Genomic DNA, 20,902 nt, shown 5'->3' with positions numbered 1-20,902 from the left:
AGGCGGACAGGTTGCTTAGAGGTTAACAGTTCCGAGCTGGCAACACTGAAATTCTCGGTTCGAATCTCGGCAGGAGCCTCCGATTAAACCAAGTTCCCAGTGTTTGCGACATAATGGTCTCAGCCCAGTTACCAATGACTGCTCAAAAAACGCACCAATGCCTTCACACACAAAATAACATCGCTTCAAATGTGGTTTTCTACATAGTCGGAGTTTGACTTCTATATTTGGCGGGGGGCAGGGATTCGCATTGTCCCCCACATTTGGAATCGCGAGTGCATATCAATATATTTTTTATTTTAATCTTAATCGTAAACGACTAAAAATAAATTAATAAAGGTGTCCAGTTTGGGGTGTATTTCCCCCCGCCCTAACTCCACCCATGGTTTTCTGCTAAACTTGGTTAAATTGAAGTCATCTAAAGCAGGGCAGATGGGAAAGTGCTGCCCCCTAGTGTAGATAGGAAGTCACTTTAAATAGTTTCAGAAGCGATTCTGTGATACCTCCTTCCGCGAACCCATCTATAAAACGAGTCAATTGGCTGCATGGCGAGCGTTACTGGAATGGTTATCGGTTCTCACGAACCAAGCTGAAAATATCATCAAAGTTGATGACGACATGATGTCAAAGGTACGCAATGTCATGGGGAATGATGTCGTCATGGAAATTGGACAGTGATCTCATCTGGTCACGAATGAACTCCGTGGAGGCAATCAAGACTCAAAGAAGAAGAGTAGACTATTGAGACCAACGGGGAAAAAAACACACAAGGTAAAGCAGGAAGATGGAGGTGGTGGAGATAAGTTGGATCTAAGGCGCTAAACTCAAGATCAAGCGGGACATGGAGTACAGGATGCCAAATTATTGTGTGGGTGAGGTGGAAGACCAATAAGACAGGCAATTTAGGTGCCAGCAAGGACAGAGAAGAGCAATTGGAGAGAAGTGGGAAGACAGCTGATGAAGCCAGAAGACATTTATTGACAGCGGAAGATGTAGAGGTTGAAACTTTAAATAAAGATCAATTACAAGATATAGGAATTTGAAAGCAGATAAATACAGCAAGAGTAAACGGGCAATAAATTAGTGGCGCAATTCAGAGAAAAGCACTGCGAACAGAACACGGATTGCTCGGAGCGGACTGTGGCAGGTGAGTTTACTGCTTCTGCTGTGCCTGCAGCTGTTTCTGTTCCAGCTGGTGGCCGCAGAGGTCACCTGGTGCAGTCGCAGGTGCATGGTAAGGTGGGCGGATGACAGCATGATTGGGAGGTGCCTGCTGTTGCTGCCTGCTGCCACTGCGGTCATCGGCTGATGTCGTAACGCTTGACTAGTGAGTCCCCCCCACTGCAGCTGTTTCTGAATCTGAGTTTAAATGCGCCCTCGCACTACGGGAATTGGAGAGTGGTGATCATCGGATGAACATGTGAGGTTGTATCATATTTATAAATGGGCAAAAAATCGTTCAGCTGTGGGGCACTGCAGAATACATGGCAGTGTCTATACAAAGACAAAGATACCCCGTATAGCGTTAACAGACTATTGGGGAAAATGCAGTTAGCAAGGACCTATGAAGACCAGCATGGCACATGAGGGGGTGGGTGGCCAGCACCATGCCCGGCCACCTTTGTCTCCCTAGTGGCGATGTTTATATACCGTACCAGGTACTCATTTGAGGCTGAGTTGACCTAGGGGAGGCTAAGGACCGATTAAGATAATCGTCACTGGTGTTGGCCGTGAGTGCGAATTTATACACATGTAGTGACTCAGAGACACTAAGAGTAGGAGGCACTCTGGTTTATTATTATCAAGTGGTGACGACAGCGACGAAGGCACGAGACGACAGCGATGATGGTGACGATCTTTAGCAGCAACGACGACGACAGGGATCCCACTCTAAACGACAGCTCCGAGCTCCCGCTCGAGGTCCCCTTTTATCCTCCCAGCGTGGCCTCGCCCTGCCCCGGCCACGCCTCCCTTCTGGAACCAACTAGCGGATTCCCGCGCTCCCCTCACGTGCCCCTTCTATAACATTTACCCTACATCCCTGTCTGGTCTATCACGTGACCTTCTGTCAGTCAGGGCTGCTGTAAGCTGCAGATCCCTTTCCCCGCCAACAGCCAGCGCTATGCTGCTACGTGACCGATTCTATGTCACTACACATACACAGATAGACACACGATACACGTAAATCCAGTGAATGTATCATTTTAATAAGGAACTCATTGCAGTATTTTTTTACTCCAAAATGATCTCAAATGTCTGTTTTCTCTATTTCCTTGTCTGCGCACACCAAGGGGATAGTTTATTTGCTTAGCTGTGGGAAGACTCAGCCTACAGAGCTCGTAAAATAATCTTGGCCAATGATACTTCCACTTGTGAGTACACGCAATCAGATGCCAATGGGTTTGAAAGGCATCCAGAAGGTTTCAAAACAAACACGACAGCAATGATCAACCACATTATTACAAAGCAAATAAAAACCAAAGTGATCATTCTCATTGCACATGATCAAGGCACTAGGGTTTGACAGCTTTGTCTCTACGTCGCCTGAACAATGATACATCCAGTTCTTCCATACTGCTCCCACGAAAAACAGTTCTAGAGATCTGCTCCACATATTTATTTGTGCTCCAAGGAAGTGAGTGCCAAGTTTTCCTTTAAAGTGGCTGCTGTTTATTCTCCGGTGTTATATTTTCGCTGGGCTCACAGCGCACATTTTCCACCTTAGATGGCACTTCGTTTGTGGCGGAGGAAATTGTTCGGCGAAGGAAATCGTTCAGCGCAAGACGCTGTGTCAACTTGTTACACCGGAGCATGCAGCAGGTATGCAGGCGAGAGTGTGCCAAGTGTGGCAGATCACAAAAAGCAGCCAAATCCACCCAAAAGCTTCGCAAGCCTGGAACTGCACTTCAAATTGGGTCGGATTGCTTTTTCATGCATGGAGCTTCAGGCGAGGTCCACCAAGCACGCTGCCACACCCATCGGTGCCAGGACTAATGGGTCGGTTCATGATGGCCCACATAAATCTGTGTGTTCGCCTGTTTCTGCCATCTGGACATCCTCAATTGGGCAGCCAAGTCAGCGGGGGTTGCATTAGTGGTGTTCACGCACTCACCGTAGACTGTAGCTGAGGGAGACCAGCACTATCGTCTTCATTCCTTGACTTTGTGCGATGAAGGTTGTTTTCAATTGTGACCATTTTCTTACGTAGTCTTTTTATTTTGAATGCTCCAACTGAATTAGAGGGGCACCCATGGGACTGAGTGTCCACTACGTGCAAACTGCCTCGTTGGCAACTTGAACCAACCACTTGGCTACATAGCCACCTAGCAAGTCATGGTATAACCAAGTCTCACAAAAGGGTCTATTCATTATGACCCCCGTGAACAGACATTATACCTTGGCATCACTGATTTACCTTCCCTTTAGATGCCACACACTTCAATTGTAAAGAGGCTAAAAGACAACATTGTGAGTTTCTTTCACTTTATCCTTGCAGTTGATTTAGTGGGATACAATATTTAGGCTTGTGACGCTGCCCTTTTAAAAACATGTAATGCAAAATGAAAACATAGTTTACTGGTTTCTTGATAAAAAAAAATGTAAATGATCGCTTAACGGGGCCCTGAAGTTTACAAAATTGGTGTTTCAGGATTAAAATCACAAGAGGGCTCAGCTCACATTACGATCTCACATCCAGTTATCTCCTCTAGACGGGGCGGAGATATGTGATGGATTTGATGTCAAAAATCAAGGCCCTATATTAACCTTTACACCGTTCTTAGACCAGCTGAACGGCCAACAGGGTGAGAACTTAGTGCTGGTGGCCGGGTTGGGTAAGTAGAGTCACACGAAGCACAACAAATACATCTCATTTGATAGCTTTTTCGTAATGGAGGAATAACAGGATCTTTTTAATGGGTGTCCAGCTATCATTGAACTGAAGGGTTTTAGGCCATAAACAAATAAAAGTAATGTAACTATTGCATGGACCACAACGAAAAGGTCACTCTTGCTTTAAATTATATCTTGACAAACTAGACCTCAAATATGGGGCATTCAAAGCACTTGTCATTATACAGATTTGCAAGCAATGTCAAATCACTATAATGTATTGATACAGAAAAACAAAAGGTACATGACAAAATTACATTTTCACAATATTCTCACTTAAAATGGTAACTACTATAATTTACTGTCACAGCCAAGTATGGTGAGGTTCTTCCAAGCAGCTGTTCCACCACCGGTGACTTTTCAAGGCCACATTGGGGTTTTAAGACAACACAGTTAAAAGGGCTTTTAATAAACAGCTCCTTAAAACCAGCCTTTACTGCCGCACGTGGTGCATGCTGGTTTGTAGTTACAGACACCCTAGCCCCGAAGAATGTACCAGGGCAATGCATTCCCTTAACCGCAACCACACCGTGCCTCCGTGTGACATATCACTGCTGCAAAGGATATTTCTAAGAACCTCACCAGGAAATGCATGTATGGTTACCGTTTACCAGTGATGGTGGTGGTGGCTCATTCGGGACCCTCAGTAGAAATATATTTTGGGAACCCTCCCTTCCAATCCAAGTGAAATGACAAAATGAATACAAAACAACAACAAAAATTAAAGAGAGGAGAGAATTGTGGACAAAAAAAGTGGCGTAATTAAAAAAGAGATACCGATGAGACAAATTAAGTGAGATGAGAGAAGAGAGCTGCATACAAAATATAAATTAGAGGTCCATTCGCTTTTAAAGGAGTTGGCTGTCAATGTCCATTAAGCTCTGAATTCCAGCTGATATTTGGCACCTCCCTAATTTTTCATGAATCCGTTGCTCCTTGAGCTATCTGGGGCCCTAAACTTTGTTTCTTAATTTGCTTTTTACCTCGCTCCATCACAGCTACAGTACTCGTTGTGCTCTTATAATGGGTATTTTACAGCTTTGTAAGTACATTTTAGTACAATTTTCAAATATAACAACATTTTTAAGCATAAAACAGCACTCACAGATGTATTATTTCGAAGTAGGATGTTTTCATTGGTGGCTAACGTAGACAAAATGTCATGGGCTGAAAGATCCCAAGCAACATTTGGCATTATATTATGATTCAGCTTAAACTTTATATTATGCTTTCAGTGGAAAATATGAAACGTCGTATAGTCACGTCGAAAGGTTCAAAGAAAATACCGCATAAGTTTTCGCAGTTGTGCCATATAAGTTGTATGATGGATTTTTGGCATGATGTCTGACGTTTTGGCTCAGAGTGGTTTCCGCTTGGTCCTGAATTTGAACTGCTTCCATTGAACTGAATTTAGGACTAGATTTGGCTCCATAATAAGCTTCCAAATGGAATGTGCGATGTCTCCCCATCACCACAGTTGCCGCCAAAGCCCTGAAGTTCGGCACATTCCTACACTGCGGCAAAATGTGTCTTGTTATCCGCAGTTATCAGGGAGATTCTATTCGTGGTTAAGCAAAGTTTTTCCTCTCTGTGAATTAGGTAAAAATGTCTTCATATTCACAAAGTGTGGCCCTTCGTACATATCTATAGGCTCATGCTTGGAGTGTCTTAGCGTGGTGGTTTTGTATGCATACAAAGCTGGATGCATGCTTTGTAAACTACCTGCTGCAATGATTTCATTGGCTGAAATCCAACAGTGTAATTTAACTAAGTTAGTCCTTCAATGATATGATCAAGCTTTGACAAGCCAACTTTGTTCCGACAAAGTGAAAAGGTAAAAGGTTAGATTGTTATGTATCATGGATATCAGTACTTTACTTGTATGTCTGGTAGTACCAGTGTTTATGAGTCTTTAACAGTGCAATAAAGGACAATGTAACCATAAAACAAAAACACAGATATTCACAAAAGATACTTTAAACGTGTCCAGACACACACGCACGTGATTATTTACACTCTCAGTACTCGATCCCAGAGGACATAGAGTGTTTATAAAATATTTGCTTAATGTGAGAACCAAAAAAAACCAATAGAACACTTTGCAACTACAAATAAAACTCAATATACAGTACTGTAGTTACTCTTTGGTTCTTTCGGTAAAGTCATATAGAAAGATAAAATAGTAAATTAAATAATAGCATACGACGTTTCGATTACAACACAAGCAATCATCATCAGGTACAAATGAAAGATAAAACAAAACCTAGTAAACTCATAAATATAATGCAATACAACACAGATAGTCGGCTAACATAACAATCAACACCCTACCTGGTTGATTATGTTCTTCCAAAGATTGCTAAATTTAAGAGAGAGAGATTAAACACAGAACAGGAGACACATAGACAGACACGTAAGCAGAGAGAGATAACACAGAGACACACAGAGAGAGAGAGACAAACACATTGGCACACAGAGAAACGACGCCTCTGTGTCAAGGCCTTAAATAGAGAGAGAGGGGGGCAGAGAGGGAGGCGTCAATTGTGTGTTGACCGACTCTCTGTGTTGCATTGCATTACATTTCCAAATTGTTTGATTTAGTGTGGTTTCTCTCGCTGTCTCCCCTTGTTTTGTTGCTCTGGTCTCTCATTGACATTCTAATTTCTCAACCGCCCCTCCCTCTCTGCCCCCCCTGTTAGTAGGCCCCGCCCACTGTTAGTAGGCCCTGCCCGCTGTTCGAGTTCTCCACTCTTCTTCCACCGAGGGGTTTGCTGGCCACCCCAAAAAATGTAACATAAATCGAATGGTGGACGAGCGTTCACATGTGCAGCCCCCACAGTCTGGAACACTCTCCCGTTACACATCCGATAAATTAACTTATTCAAATCTGACCTAAAATCCTAATTATTTGCCCAGAAATATATGCTGGAAAATAGGCATTTATATTATGGTCAAACTGGCTCTTAAAATTTTCCGCCACTCCACCATCCATCATGTGAAGGTTCTCCTAAATCCGGTGAAATGTTGGGATTGTCGTTTGCGGTATGGAGACCGAACGGATTTATTTATCTTAATTTATCTTCTCGATGATGGTCATTTTCTTTACTCTTTGGTTCTTTCGGTAAAATCACGTAGGTATAAAATAAAATGAATCAAGATCATTTTCTTGTTTTGTGCATTTTTTTCTTGCCATTTATGTATTCATCTTTTAGTTTTGTTTTATTTGCTAAGTAGTGGGGTTTTGTTTGTGTGTCATCTGTGTAAGGGACTGGCTAATTGATGATGCGGCGTTGTGGGATGCAAGTGCATGAATAACGCTCTATACATTTTTATGATTATTAAGCCCCACCTCCACTGCTTTATCCCCGCCCACTACTTCAAGTTGCCACGCCCATCGCCCCCATCCCCAGTCAAACATGAGGCCAGGGAAATGTTACTCTGGGGGGTGGTTAGCGACCAGATGTTCACAAAATATCCAGGATACTGGAAGTATTTCTCGAACTGGGACGTTGGGTAGCCTTATCCCGTAAGCATATTGTTTGCCTAACATTTGCAGAGTCGAAAAATAATCAATTCTTGGGCGTGTGATTCGAAGCATGTATTATTTGATTATTCAAAGTTTTAATTTCATTTATGTATAACAGCAGTGTTCTGGTTCTTATCTATTTACATATAATTTGCATAAACCTTCAGTAATTGAGTCTACGATGCACAATTCAACAGTTGCAGATGGTGGCTCAAAATTTTGGTAAGTTTGGTGCCAGCAACGGGGGGGGGTGGGTGGGATAGAAAGTACTGCACAATAAATAAACTAATTACAATAAATACGTCCTTCAGTGTAGGGGCCGTCCATAAATGACATCACGCGATTTTGGGCGATTTTTGACCCCACCTTGTCACACGGCGTCACAAAAAGTCAGACCTCCCCTCAAATATGACGTCACAAAGCTCTGCCCCCCCCCCCCCCAAAAAAAAACATGCTTCAAATCGCTTTAAACTATTGTCATTGTAGTGCGTATTTAATGTGCCGCTGCACTCTGATGATGTAGGAGAAAACATAAATAATAAAAATAAAACATATTATATTATGTTTTATTTTTATTATTTTATTACTTCCCTTCTACGTGACTTTACCGAAAGAACCAAGAAGATGAATCCCTGCAGTCACGAAAGCTTTAAATCGAAATTTAAGTAGAACGTGTTGTCGATATTTATTTAAAGTTGCGCATTTTGATGTGACGTCACATTTCTCACCCCCCCCCCCCCCTCGTCACACATCGTCACAAATGTCTGACCCCCCCCCCCCTAGGTGCGTGACGTCATTTATGGACGCCCTTTATCACTTATACACCATCAAATCACTTTCATCGTAACTCACACCGCCACCATCACCACAATAACCGTCACGAGTATTCTCACCATTACTACTACCCCCACCACCAACATGAATGATTTCCTCTCAGAGACGACGAGAGGCACGTGCTGAGCACCGATGGAGGATATTTGCATAAGTGGATGTGATTATTCAAATTTAATTTGCAAAGGCGACTTGTGTTTGGCCATGGGGCGATGATTGGCTTGCGGCTATGAAGCCCAAATTAAATAAAGGGGGGGGGGGGAGTGGATTGAATCGGCTATTGAGATTTTTTAAAATTTTGTTGCCCATTCTACGCGAATTGATTTAGAAATTTAAGTAACTTCAATTAGTATTTGTTGTAATAATCTTGAAATCCAATAAGTTTTTGTATCTACGATTTGCTGCCACTGCAAAATACGGTCAGGCGCTAGTACAGTGCTGTATATAACGCTTTAATAATAACACAATTTAGCTACAAGCTGAACCAGTGAAACAAGTGTCTTGTGTGATGGCAACGAAAGTGAATGAAATACTGCGCTGCATTTGAATTTAATTACAAAGCACATCTCCATCAAGTTAGACTACTTATTTTGAGCATTGGGGTCCTAGGATGGAAAGCGCATTATACATTTGAACGATTGAATCTTGACTTAAAGCTTTCGTGACTGCAGGAATTAATAGTATTTGGGTCATTCGGTAAAGTCACGTGGATAGATTCAAAGAAAATAACAAAAACTAACAAAAAACTACGACGGTTCGATCGCAACACAAGCGTTCATCATAAGGATCGTGACTTTACCGAAAGACCCAAAGAATTCGAACGATTATTATTACGTTCTGTCCCACCCTCTGGCAGAGAATTTAATTCAGTGTAGGAGGATTTAGGTATCTTTTCTGGCTGCTGATACAGAGGCGTGGGATGACATTTAACAAGTAGCTATGGATCACACATGCTGGGCAGTCAGTGTGGTCCATGACACTGGCAGAGTCAGTGGGGTGGGGTGGCACGTGCCCCCCAAATGATCCGATAGAAATCCCTAATTTCGATCGGATCGTTGCGGTTTATTAGTAATACATCGGCATTTTGCGACCCCCACTGCCACTGTGTAGCATATTATTACGTGCCAGGGACTCTATGAGATGATATGACAATAATCTCAGTCCATAATTGGCAATTAGTAACGGCAAAGCAGTTATAAGTGACTCACAGAATTGTGCGCAATTGCGTATACAGTCCACGACTTCCCTGAAGCGAGCGCGATACCGATCATGCACGGTTCGAATTCGACCCTCGATCGATGGCTGCGCCATCGCCGCACACGCGTCGAATAAAAAGCAAGCGACAAGTCCTTACTTACTAACAACTCCTATAATTTTTCATGGCTGGAGGGGTTGCCCCCCCTACCTGAAAATCCTGGCTCTGCCATTGGTCTATGAAGGCTATTTATAAGCCCTCACACATGGCAGTTGGTCACTATGGTGGTACTGGTTGTCCATGTGGTGTAATAGTGATGACTTTGGCTGCGGTGTGGTGGTTGCGTGGCTGCAAATGGTGTTAATGATGGGAATATCAAAGCTGTCTCTGACATAAGAGGTGCCCTTTGCACACAGTGGGAATTTAAGAGGAAAACGTGGAGAGATAGACACAGACGTACAGGGAAATGGAGCCAGTGCTTACACTTGGGAGATTATACTACACATTTCATGCATGTCAAAGTGCAAATAAAAATAAAAGTTTTAACTTTATTTAGTTTCACTAGGTGAGAAGTCAAGAGACCAGGATCGTTGCGCCTCTGATTAGCACAGTTGGCTATGTACAGTGCTAAGCAGGTCAACATACATACATATGTACCGTCCCGTAGATCATAGTTGGCAGAATGATTTATTGTAGTTTCTAAGAAGATAGCCAGGGTGGAGCAGTGACACAGTGGTTAGCGCATTGCCCTATGAACGCGATCAGAGTTTGTTTTTCGGCCATGGCTAACGACTTTGACAAATGATATCTCAACCGGTCCTGAACACCCCCTACTGACAGTGGAAAGACCATAGCGTGGAAAGGCCTTCATCCAACAGAGGATAAACAAAGGGCAGTACATAAAAAAACATAATTGCATCACATTTCAATATATTAACAATGGTGCATCTGGGAATTGGTAATGCAATTATTACAGAGTGAAATCGTAAAAAGTTATTAACGAAATGTAAAAAAGCAATAATGTACTCGTGTACAAGATAAGTCCCTGGAATACCAAAAAAGATAGGGCTAGAAAAGGACATGTAATGCATCTACACTGGGTTTCCAATGTTATCTTTGTATAGATGAGTGAGCAGACTGCTTTGTCCCAAAACAGCCGGGGATGCGGCTTTGAAACTAAAACACTGTATACGACAGGTACCCATTTACTGCAACGAATCTCACGCATGTGAAAGAAAGGTGGTTGTACCATAACTATAGAACGGCCAAAATAAAACTCAAAACGCTGCACGGATGATTTATTAGTTGCTATTTCACGTTTCATGTGCTCAAATATCCTCGCATTGCTTTGCTGGCCCATGGCCGCAACCAGCTGCAGGGCACAGGGCCTTTGGCACGGGGCTATTTTTATCAAAACACTGCATTATAGTTGGGAGGTGGCGACACCGCGAAAGCCACACGCTGGAAAAAGTGCAAGCGGTGCATCCCCGACGTGAAACCAAAACAATAAATCAAGAACTGGGAACTGCCACATGACCTTCCCTACAACAAAAATACTGCTTCAAAACACTTAGATAACGGCCTCCACCCACACGCCACATGCTGCTCTGCCAACCCTCCAGACCAACACGAACCCAAATCAATAACACCACTCCTCCCGCCACGTGGGGCTCTCCTGATCTAATCCCAGCAGGAACGCTATGTACCCAACCAGCCCGCAATGCCATGTCATCCCATGTGAGAGCCAACGCAGTAGTACATGCACAATCGAGCTAATCTCTCCTGGTGGTCCTGAGCTGGTGTTTGAAATTCCACATCCATTAGTTTATCATAAGGACAGACCACAAAATGGTACTCGTGTTACCACCCCTGAAGCAATTATAGGATGAGTAAGCTATTCCAATGTCCTTCATTTAGTAAGGTGGGGGCCAAATGAGATGCATTATCCAGTTTGCAAGGATGACTTGGTAAATGGTCATCACTTAATGACAGGTAAATACATTTGTTGTAGTCCTTCGGAAGACCACATAGCTTAACTACTCGCTTGGTGACTGATGGACTCATACAATGATCTCTGTGCTCACTACTCGTGCATAAACTTCGGTTTATGCACGTGTGTGTGTGTACTGTTGCATATATTTTGTGAAAAATTGTGCCCAGTATCGTGCCCTCTAGTGACGAGCGTGCTGGAATTGCGTGATGGTCAAGTGGATCAGCACTGGGTTGCGATGAACCGTGTTCCGATATTCGAAATAAATCCGAGTAAACCCTTAGCTGCGATGCCAATTATAATATCTGCCTGACTTTGAATGCATCAAATTAGCGGTGACTTGTAATGATATTTGCGTGATGGAAACCCGATGTTAATTTCACCACGCGGGGTGTAGTCCTTTGTTGGGGGGAGACTGAGAGAGGAGAGATGGCGAGGGGGGGTGGCAAGGGAGCGTTGTCTCTGGAGTCGTGACCCCCTGTAATCACGTGGCAGGCCGTTGTAAACGCATTACTAGTAATCATAAACGGGGTTTCGCCACAGCCCAATGCCGTCTCCTGGAGCTCTCTTCCCAGTGCGGTGTCCCAGAGCCGGATTTAGGATTCTTGTTGGGCCCCAGGCGCTTCTGTTAACTTTCTCTAGTTGGTGCTGATGCTGCTGCTGCTGCCCCATGTCACGACTACTGCCGCTGGCATTCGCTACAGCTGATTTTTTTTAAAACTGTCTCCGATCAACAGTACGACGACAACGCTTGTCTTCCCTTGCACTTACTCTCTGTTGTGCGAAAAACGCCATTTGTTTGCTAATTTTGCGATGAAATTTTTTCGAAAAGTTCATCGCCGCTGTTAATTTCTCTCACCTTGACATGACTGTCTCTTTGTGCATATACTGTGCCTATCTTATAGGTATATATATTTAAGATATCTTTGTTACATGTTTTATCACACACAAAAACATGATAAAATAATTTTTCCATAGGCCCTTTAGTTTCGTAGGCCCCAGGCACAGCGCCGACTGTGCCTGTTGGATAATACGGCTCTGCGGTAGATGCTTGCAAGGGTGACACTGTTACACACTCTCTGTCTCTCGCTTATACGCAACTCTACACTGGTTACTAACCTACACACAACGCTAGCCGTCTGACCCTGACGGCGCTGAACTAAGACAGCCAACTACGTCTAGCAGCACAATTATCAAGTGGTGACGACAGCGACGAAGGCACGAGACGACAGCGATGATGGTGACGATCTTTAGCAGCAACGACGACGACAGGGATCCCACCCTAAACGACAGCCCCGAGCTCCCGCTCGAGGTCCCCTTTTATCCTCCCAGCGTGGCCTCGCCCCGCCCCGGCCACGCCTCCCTTCTGGAACCAACTAGCGGATTCCCGCGCTCCGCTCACGTGCCCCTTCTATAACATTTACCCTACATCCCTCTCGGGTCTATCACGTGGCCTGCTGCCAGTCAGGGCTGCTACAAGCTGCAGATCCCCTTCCCTGCCAGCAGCCTGCGCTATGCTACGTAGTGACCAATTCTACGTCACTACACATGCATTAACTTAAATCGGCAATTTTTAAAATGTGATTAATAGGTCCGGAACCTGCTTAAGGGGTCATATTGTATAAATTGTGACACACAAGGCAAGCATCTAAAGACAAATTTCGTCAAATTAAGACTGATGAAGGTATTTAGATATCAGCAGCAAATGCAGTTTGGTGTATGCTTCATGTTGGACTAAAAGGAAAATTCACATTGTCCAGCAGCCTAGACACATCACGAAATTAGTCTTTCACAATGAGGCACGCACGCACAGTTTAGTGCACGTTTGTCCATTTTACCAACGTAAAATTTTCTTCATGAAGCTCACAAATAGCTCAAGCCTATTTACATATGACGCTGAACTTCCTTAACACGACCAAGTGTGATGACTTGCACAACAGTGTGCCATATGAAAACAAGCATACTCGATTCATCCCCAATGACGTGTGTATTTAAACCACCCGAGCAACTTAACCAAGTCAGAGAGAAGATAGCAGTACTTCCACATCATTTGGCAAAACATTGAGGCAAGGGTTGCACCTCACACCAAGCAACTTTGTAAGGAAACCAGTCAACTCATTTTAAGAACATGCCTTCCATCCACAGGTGATCGGCCACTGTGCTACGCCAGACATTTGGCGAGCACGTGCATTTCTGGGTCACACACTGGCCAGTCACGGCACTGATACCCAACACTCAAAGGTCGCTGCTTAGCAGCAACAATAAGTATATTTATATGGGTTCTTTATAAGTTGGTGATATGTTGCGATATTAAAGTACTGTACTGCATCGTCCGTATTACCTTAAATAAATTAATCGTATGCCGTGCTTTGTAAATTCACTGTTCAATGGAGGACTTCCCATGCCGTGTCAGTCACGCGGGGCTGATTTACTGTACTTCACCATACAATTGAGTGCAGTCTGGTGAAACAGCAATGTGCATTTGATTTCAGACCTCGGCTGACATCAGTGAGAAGTGATATCTCAACCCGTACTCAACCCACCTCCACCCCACAACTGCCACACTAACCAGTGAGGTGAGGTATGGTCAAACAACCCCCATGATCTACACAGTGTGCGGAGTCCTTCATCCAGCAGTGCATCATCAAAGGGCTGTATATTTTTTAAAGTGAATTTTGTTTTATATATAAGGGGATGTTTTGATTCATTAAAACTGCCACACAGTAGTAGGATAGTGTCTGAAAACATTTGGTAGCACTTGACTTTTGAACCATTTTATTTTTCTGCTGAACAAGCCACGCTTGTGTGTATTATAATTTTCATACATAATATTGCGGAACTTTTACACAATATAAACATTAATCAGGGCCAGAGGTAATTCAATTGGTAAAGAAATAAATCAATGCAATCACGTGGCACTTTTGCATGGCAGTTTTGTGCAAGAAATAAATGCAATTACGTGACACTTTTGCTTGGCAGTTTTGTGCATGTTTACGTAGCGTTACACGTTATTATTTATTACTAACAGCTTTGAGTAAAGGAATTAGCAAATCTCATAGTTTGTGTGGCCTTATGCAATGGCCACATCCCCAAAGTGAACTACAATTTCTATGTTCTGATTCGTCGGTGAGACGACCACACCACCACCTTGGCAAGTGAGTGAAAATAGTTCCTTGTTAAAAAAAAACACACAGATTTGTTTACAAACCAGTTCATCCAGACACTGATCCTAGACAGATACCGAGGTGTGGGGGCCGTTCTGCCAGATTAATGGCTCCGTTTGTTTGAAACAGCTCTTCAATCTCTAATATGCTGAGCCCTGTGTAACCTTTACCTACAAAAGGTCTGCCAGCATGTCAAACGCATTTTATAAAGTGGCCGCGGATGAAGTGCAGACCAAATCTGTGAGATTGACAGGAAAGGGCAAATCATAGGCCAAGGTTCAGCACAATTGGAGAAATTCGTTTCTATGCAAGTTAATGCTCATTATAATGCCAGCTAACTCCTTGGGCAAAGGGCAATAATTACAACATCGATACAATCGCCAATGGGGGAAAAGTTGATTTACATGTCAGTTTTCGAATGTTCCCGCAGGGGTAAGTTACTAATATTGGTCGTGCAGATACATATATTTCTCTGTTTCTCTATCTGCTCCTCAACCACAAGCCACACCATAAAATGTTGGCAGGACATTAAAGCTATGCACGAACTAACAAAAACACGTAATATTTGTAACTATCAAGCATTTGCAGTTTGAACTAAGTATATATAAAAAATATATATACATCACTCATAAAAAGTCAACAGCATGAGCGTGCCCCCATTGCAACCTATTGTATATGCCGCATGTATGAGCACATCTATTGTAGTTAATCACTGTTGTAGTTGTTCTGGTAGTAATTGGGGGTGACATAATGATGCAGTGTTGAATGCACTGTGCTATGAACCCAGCCCATCCCCAGTTTGATTTCTGGCCATGGGTCACATCAGTGGCAAATGATATTTAAACAAGTCTTGGATCCCCACCCCTACATCAATCAGCACTGACCAGCAAGGTGACATTTGGTCAAACAACCTCCATGACCGACACACAGCGAGGCTCCTGGAGGTTTCTTATTGACAAAGAGCGGTAATTATATTGCTTCAATTATAATTGTAGTAGTTTTTATTGGAGTAAATTGTATTGTAGAAAATTGACATGCACTACTGTACAAAAATAGCAACGAGTGTGTTGAAGAACTATGGATAGCTTAAAGTTTCTTAAGTTACAACAGACCATGTTTAGGATTCTTAAAGTTCATTGTAAATTTCAATGGCTCCAAAAACCAAACAGGCTAAAGTTAATGAACATGCTGAGACTGCCAGGAGAAACGTTCCAAGTCATTCTACAAGACTCCCTTGTTATAGCTTTGTATAGTTCAGGGGTCGGCAACCTACGGCTCCGGAGCCGCATGCGGCTCTTTACGGGCTGCTTCTTGACGATATGTACGTGAGTACAGTACGTACTCAGATGCATTGCGGCTCTTGAAATACTGAATTTTGTACCGAATTGGAAAGAAATGGCTCTTCTTGTTATTTTGGTTGCCAACCCCTGGTATAGTTAATAAAGTCATTTTTGACCCATGGCTTTCTTGACATTTTGAAACTGTTATTTATATCTCAGCCTTCTGGCAAGGTGAAGTTTAACACAACTTTTGAATTTCTGCACATTATGCTCTTTCTACATTTGGACACTGTAAAACAGTAAAAAAAAAACAATACTGTATTCTGAGTGGAAAGCCATTAATCGTAAAACTACAAAGACAACCCACTAACAGTATCACAAAAATAAAATTTTAGGCCACCAAACATAAAGACTGGATTTTATGATCCAACATTTGCTTCATTGTAACATATATTTTAGGATAAATGATACGGTGATAACTAGAGCTGCCATCTCAGAGTTTTTTTTAAAGGAGACCTATCGTGGGAAGACAAATATCTTGAAATATCAGAAGAGGAGAGATCTACGTGCAAAGCCATCGTTTAGAGGTGTAGTAGAATTATTATGGGACTGACAAAAACCGGGACTTTCAACAATCCGGCGAAGTCTTACATATTTCCCAGGACAGCTGCTTCAAAAAGAGAACACTCCTGTAAAAACCAAGAATTGGTGACAACCCTGGTGATAACACTGTGTCGACTGCAATGATAGGACTACACACGTGTGTAATTAAAGGAGTTAGATTATCATACACTACAGTAATCATACATGCAGTATCAAATTGCAGTTTTTCAAACACAATAACCATCGCTTAATTTGAGTAAGTTAAGTTTTTTTAGTATTGACTCAACAACTGTGCAATTGCTCTAAAATGTATAAATATTTACTCTTGAAATAATAATTGACAGAACCTGTTTAACGGAAAAAAGTTGCAGTGCATTGTAACTTGGGATGCATTGCACTTCCGATTAGCACGGCTGGCTACATACGGTGCGCGGAATGAGTTCAGCATGCACACACTATGGTAGTGCCTACCTTGCAGTAGGGCCTTGGCAGAGCAACCTTTCCCGGCTGCACTTTCTCGTTCACTTTATCGCACGTGGGCGAGATTTCCATGCTGACGCCACCTCAAATACTTCTGAGGAAACACAGGCAGCACAGCGGTACAATATGTCACCCCAATACTTTTTGCTCCCCCCCCCCCCCCCACTGGAATGTCCACCAACACCGGTCAACATTTCATACGTAATATTTTGACCACTAGGGGTCATTAGGGAGCGGTTATGTGCCCGGGTAGCAATTAGTGTACTTTATGAACACACATGGCCAATTAAAGCAAATAAAACCTCATAGCAAATGTGTTTTTCAATGTTCACCTCCTGCATGTATAACGAAACATGTAGACTGTAGTGTTCCAACTAAGAACATTATTAATCACAGTATTCATAAAGTACGAGGATGTTATACTTCATTAATGTCATTGTTTTTTTTCCTCTACTAATTCTGGTAGTTGCTGGTAACCAAAAATTAAGGAATAACGAAAAATATATTTTGCTTTCATATAAAATAAAGGTCACAATATATATTTTAGAAGGTGAATGATTTTTACAATGTGATAAGAGTGATGTTCAGTCTTTTATCAATTCACTGCTGGATGAAGGCCTGCCCACGCCATGTCAGCCATGTGGGTTGCTTGACCATACTTCACCACGCTGCTATAGTGCAGGTCAGTGAGGAGGTAGCGGGGAGTTCATTGCGGAGAGCAGGACTGGTTTAGATATCATTCGTCACAAATGAGAGTTGTGTCCAGAATCTAACTCATCAGGTTAATAGTAATCTTCATTACCAACTGTGTCACCCCAGTATGTTAAATAATCCAGGACTGCAATAATCGTACATAGCTAAGTAACACAGATTGTTGTATTACTGGTACAGTTTTTCATTCAATAACGTGCACAGAAACTTTAACGCGACACATTATTTATCTCCCAGTTCCACCAGAAGTGTTCCACATTAAGCACTTTAATGTGCAGAGTTTCAACCGCACGTTTAAGTGGGATTAGAGGTTTCACAACAATGTAATAAGAGGGCATGGCTCTGTTTACAGAGTGGCAGGGATGACTTGGCAGCACCTAAACTAAAATGACCCTTCCGTTACCCTCTCTCACAGTCCCCCAAGAGATCAAAGATCACGGACACCGATCAGCAAAGACACTGTACCACTGACCACGTCACGGGAATCTGCCAGGACTCCCCTCTGGCAAAAAGAATGGGAAAAATCAAGCGACAAAGCTGCTGAATGGAGCCGACGAGGAATCACCCCCAGTGAGGAGCTCGCATCTGGCTCCCAATTCCACATGGCTCACGTAGCGGTGGCCTAAATAGACTAGGAGTGAGTTTCGGCAGATGCAAGTCTCGTGTGTAAATCATGGGGGGGGGGGGGGCTTCTACACAACCGACTAGTGTTGCTTGTCAGGAGAAGCAAACCATGGATCATCTCCTGAGATACCCTGCAGCACCACAATGCACTCCTCAAGATTTGGCAATGCCAACACCAGAAGCAGTGCCCTGTGGAGACCATTGGGAAATGACCATACAGGTTGGACAGGAGACATGACGAGAAAGAATGAGACTGCTAGGTCACGGGGAAAAACGATGATCGACTTACACTTGTTCCCATATCAAATGCCATAGGCTCAAAGTTGGCACTGAAGACAAATAAATGAAACGTCTTAAATTTACTCTTTCCTCCATTCATTATTTGTCAAGAACGTATACAAACAGTACTCTCGTACTTTGTGTCTGACCATAGGCTTCCAACATTTTCATGAAATAAAAAAAAATGTACGGGTATTCTAAAAGTTTTCAGTCCAAACAAGCCCCCTTTTTTTACATCGCCAAAAAAAAAATTCACAACCCGGCACGGAGTGGGGTTAAACTCGGAGGAGACGGCATCACGCTGGAAATTACACAACGCAACGTGCATGAACACGTGTACTACGCCTGATGTATGCCTTCGTGTACTTTCGCAGGTCAAGTAACATTTTTCATGCCCAAACTACAAGCGATGAAACGCTCTAAAATGCACAGCAGTGTATTTAAAATGAAAGCGGCTTAAGTCTTAGGGCTTGGACGCGCTCTGCAATTTTGGTGCGATCTTATCGAAGGCTATTGATTGTATCGCTGTCGGGCACAATCGCCTCATTATTGCGCCGTGACGTTGGTCGATGCTGATGCACTCTGTCATACCCCTTGATTTGTGTTCTTTGTGACATATATCTGGCACGACAGCGGTTCTCCAGTACCCGGAGAGAACAATTGAGATGATCATACTAGAACACCCTCTAAACGCAACTGAGAGTTACAGAGGACAGTAGTGGTACTGCGCTTATCAAGCAGTACAAATGCAGCGCGGTTTAACACATTCCTGCGGAGGGAGCTGGTAGGAACGTTGGCTTGCTCGGTCAATGGCCAGGGTCAACGGCGGCGTGGTGTATTCTGCAAATATGCCCGACTGTGAGGGCGGACACAAGCCGGCGTGAGTAGGTTAAACGTTGAGTTTTATTAGGGCACCACGGGGTGACCAGCCCCTCCCCACCCAGCCCCACCCCTCCCAGCCCCCACCCAGCCCCACACTCCCCACCCAGCCCCTCCCCTCCCCACCCAGCCCCTCCCCACCCTCCCCTCCCCACCCAACCCCTCCCTGCACGACGGACGGACACAATAATCCCCTGTGGGCTGGTGTAACCAGGAGGTTCCTACCAGTAAAAGGTGTTCTCAACACACCCCGCAAGCGTGTGCGCACTTGCCAACGCGCCTCTCCACTCCCAGCACATCTGTTACATCTTGCAACGTACCCTATACTTGTGTGGTAACTTGATAATTTAATAATACGTAAAGGCAGACATTGCAAAGAAAAAAAACATCGCTTTAGGGTCTATTTTTGAGCTTATTGAAATGAATTGAGAAATACTATAATGTCCTAATACCGATGCAATAATGTGGCCCAAAATATAATTACAATCCAGTACTGAATCAGGTAATTGACTTATTTACCGTATGTAGCCACACCTGACATTCACGATTCAGAATTGGTTTAACTGATATTTAACCTTTAGTTCTGTGCCACGTACATATACATTTCTCTGTCACATACATTTTGTATTGCTATGACCAATACAGGACAGTAGCGTATAGTAATAATTCATCAATCAGAGAACAAAACCTCAAAAGTGATTGAAGATGTCATTATGTTATGGTAAACAATGGGAGATTGCAAGCGGTAAGTATGCATGCAAATCACAAATGGGGCAATATAAACATATAATGCAGTAGAGAGAATTACAAAGAGTTGAGTAGTTTTACACAGATCGATAGGAAAACAAGTAATTCGACGCATGACAAATTATTTCCCAGTTCATGTGCAAGTGGACAATGAATGAAGGCATCACAGGCTCATAAGAGATCGTGATGGTGTAGGAGAGGCCTTCATCCTTTGGCAGATAAACCATGGTTCAAAATGATGACTAATTGAATACAAATGCTGCACCATCTTTTGTTTAACATCCCTTCTTGAATGGTTTCCCAGGTGTTATGAGCATGCAGGTCACCTGCATTGTGTGTATGTATGTTGAACTTTGTTCGCGTAGCCAACCGTGCCTTTAATCACGTGTATCGTTGAGAACAAAGGTGCTGGATAGAACAACATATCTAGAATGAAATGCTGAAAGGCTGCAGTTGATAGCTGATGACGATGACGAATATGATGGGTCGCCTACTATGGTTGACTATTGTTCGTTTTTTGGCGGGGATCACACGTGCAGCACCTGGTATGCGTAATGGGACCGCAGTGCGTCTGGCGCGGATGAGTGAGTACGCAATACATCATTGTTTTAAAGTAACCATGTTCTGCTCCAGGTGACACTCCTAAAATGATGTTTTCCTAGAAAGATTTATTGTTGCTGCAGCATGTACAAGTAAACGCAA

At 43.2% G+C, this 20,902-nt stretch overlaps 1 protein-coding gene across 4 annotated transcripts in view; it reads right to left on the bottom strand.

Annotated features, from left to right (window-relative positions):
- The window catches only part of LOC133346093 (growth factor receptor-bound protein 14-like), a 133,334-nt gene that overhangs the window by 89,824 nt on the left and 22,608 nt on the right, over positions 1-20,902 (bottom strand). For 2 of the 4 annotated variants that reach the window (XM_061557472.1, XM_061557473.1), the window contains exon 2: positions 16,952-17,054. The exons of 1 other annotated variant lie outside the window; for it this stretch is intronic. In XM_061557472.1, coding sequence (XP_061413456.1) covers positions 16,952-17,032 — 81 coding nt within the window. In that variant the 5' untranslated portion in view covers positions 17,033-17,054. The remainder of the gene's footprint in view (positions 1-16,951; positions 17,055-20,902) is intronic. One more of the 4 variants, XM_061557474.1, reaches the window with a different exon arrangement.

The sequence above is a fragment of the Lethenteron reissneri genome, chromosome 23 (assembly GCF_015708825.2).
Source record: "Lethenteron reissneri isolate LAM-NWPU_2019-01 chromosome 23, ASM1570882v1, whole genome shotgun sequence".
Lineage (NCBI taxonomy): Eukaryota > Metazoa > Chordata > Hyperoartia > Petromyzontiformes > Petromyzontidae > Lethenteron > Lethenteron reissneri.
Note: the sequence above shows the minus strand (reverse complement) of the source record. Positions and strands in the feature narration are given on the sequence as shown.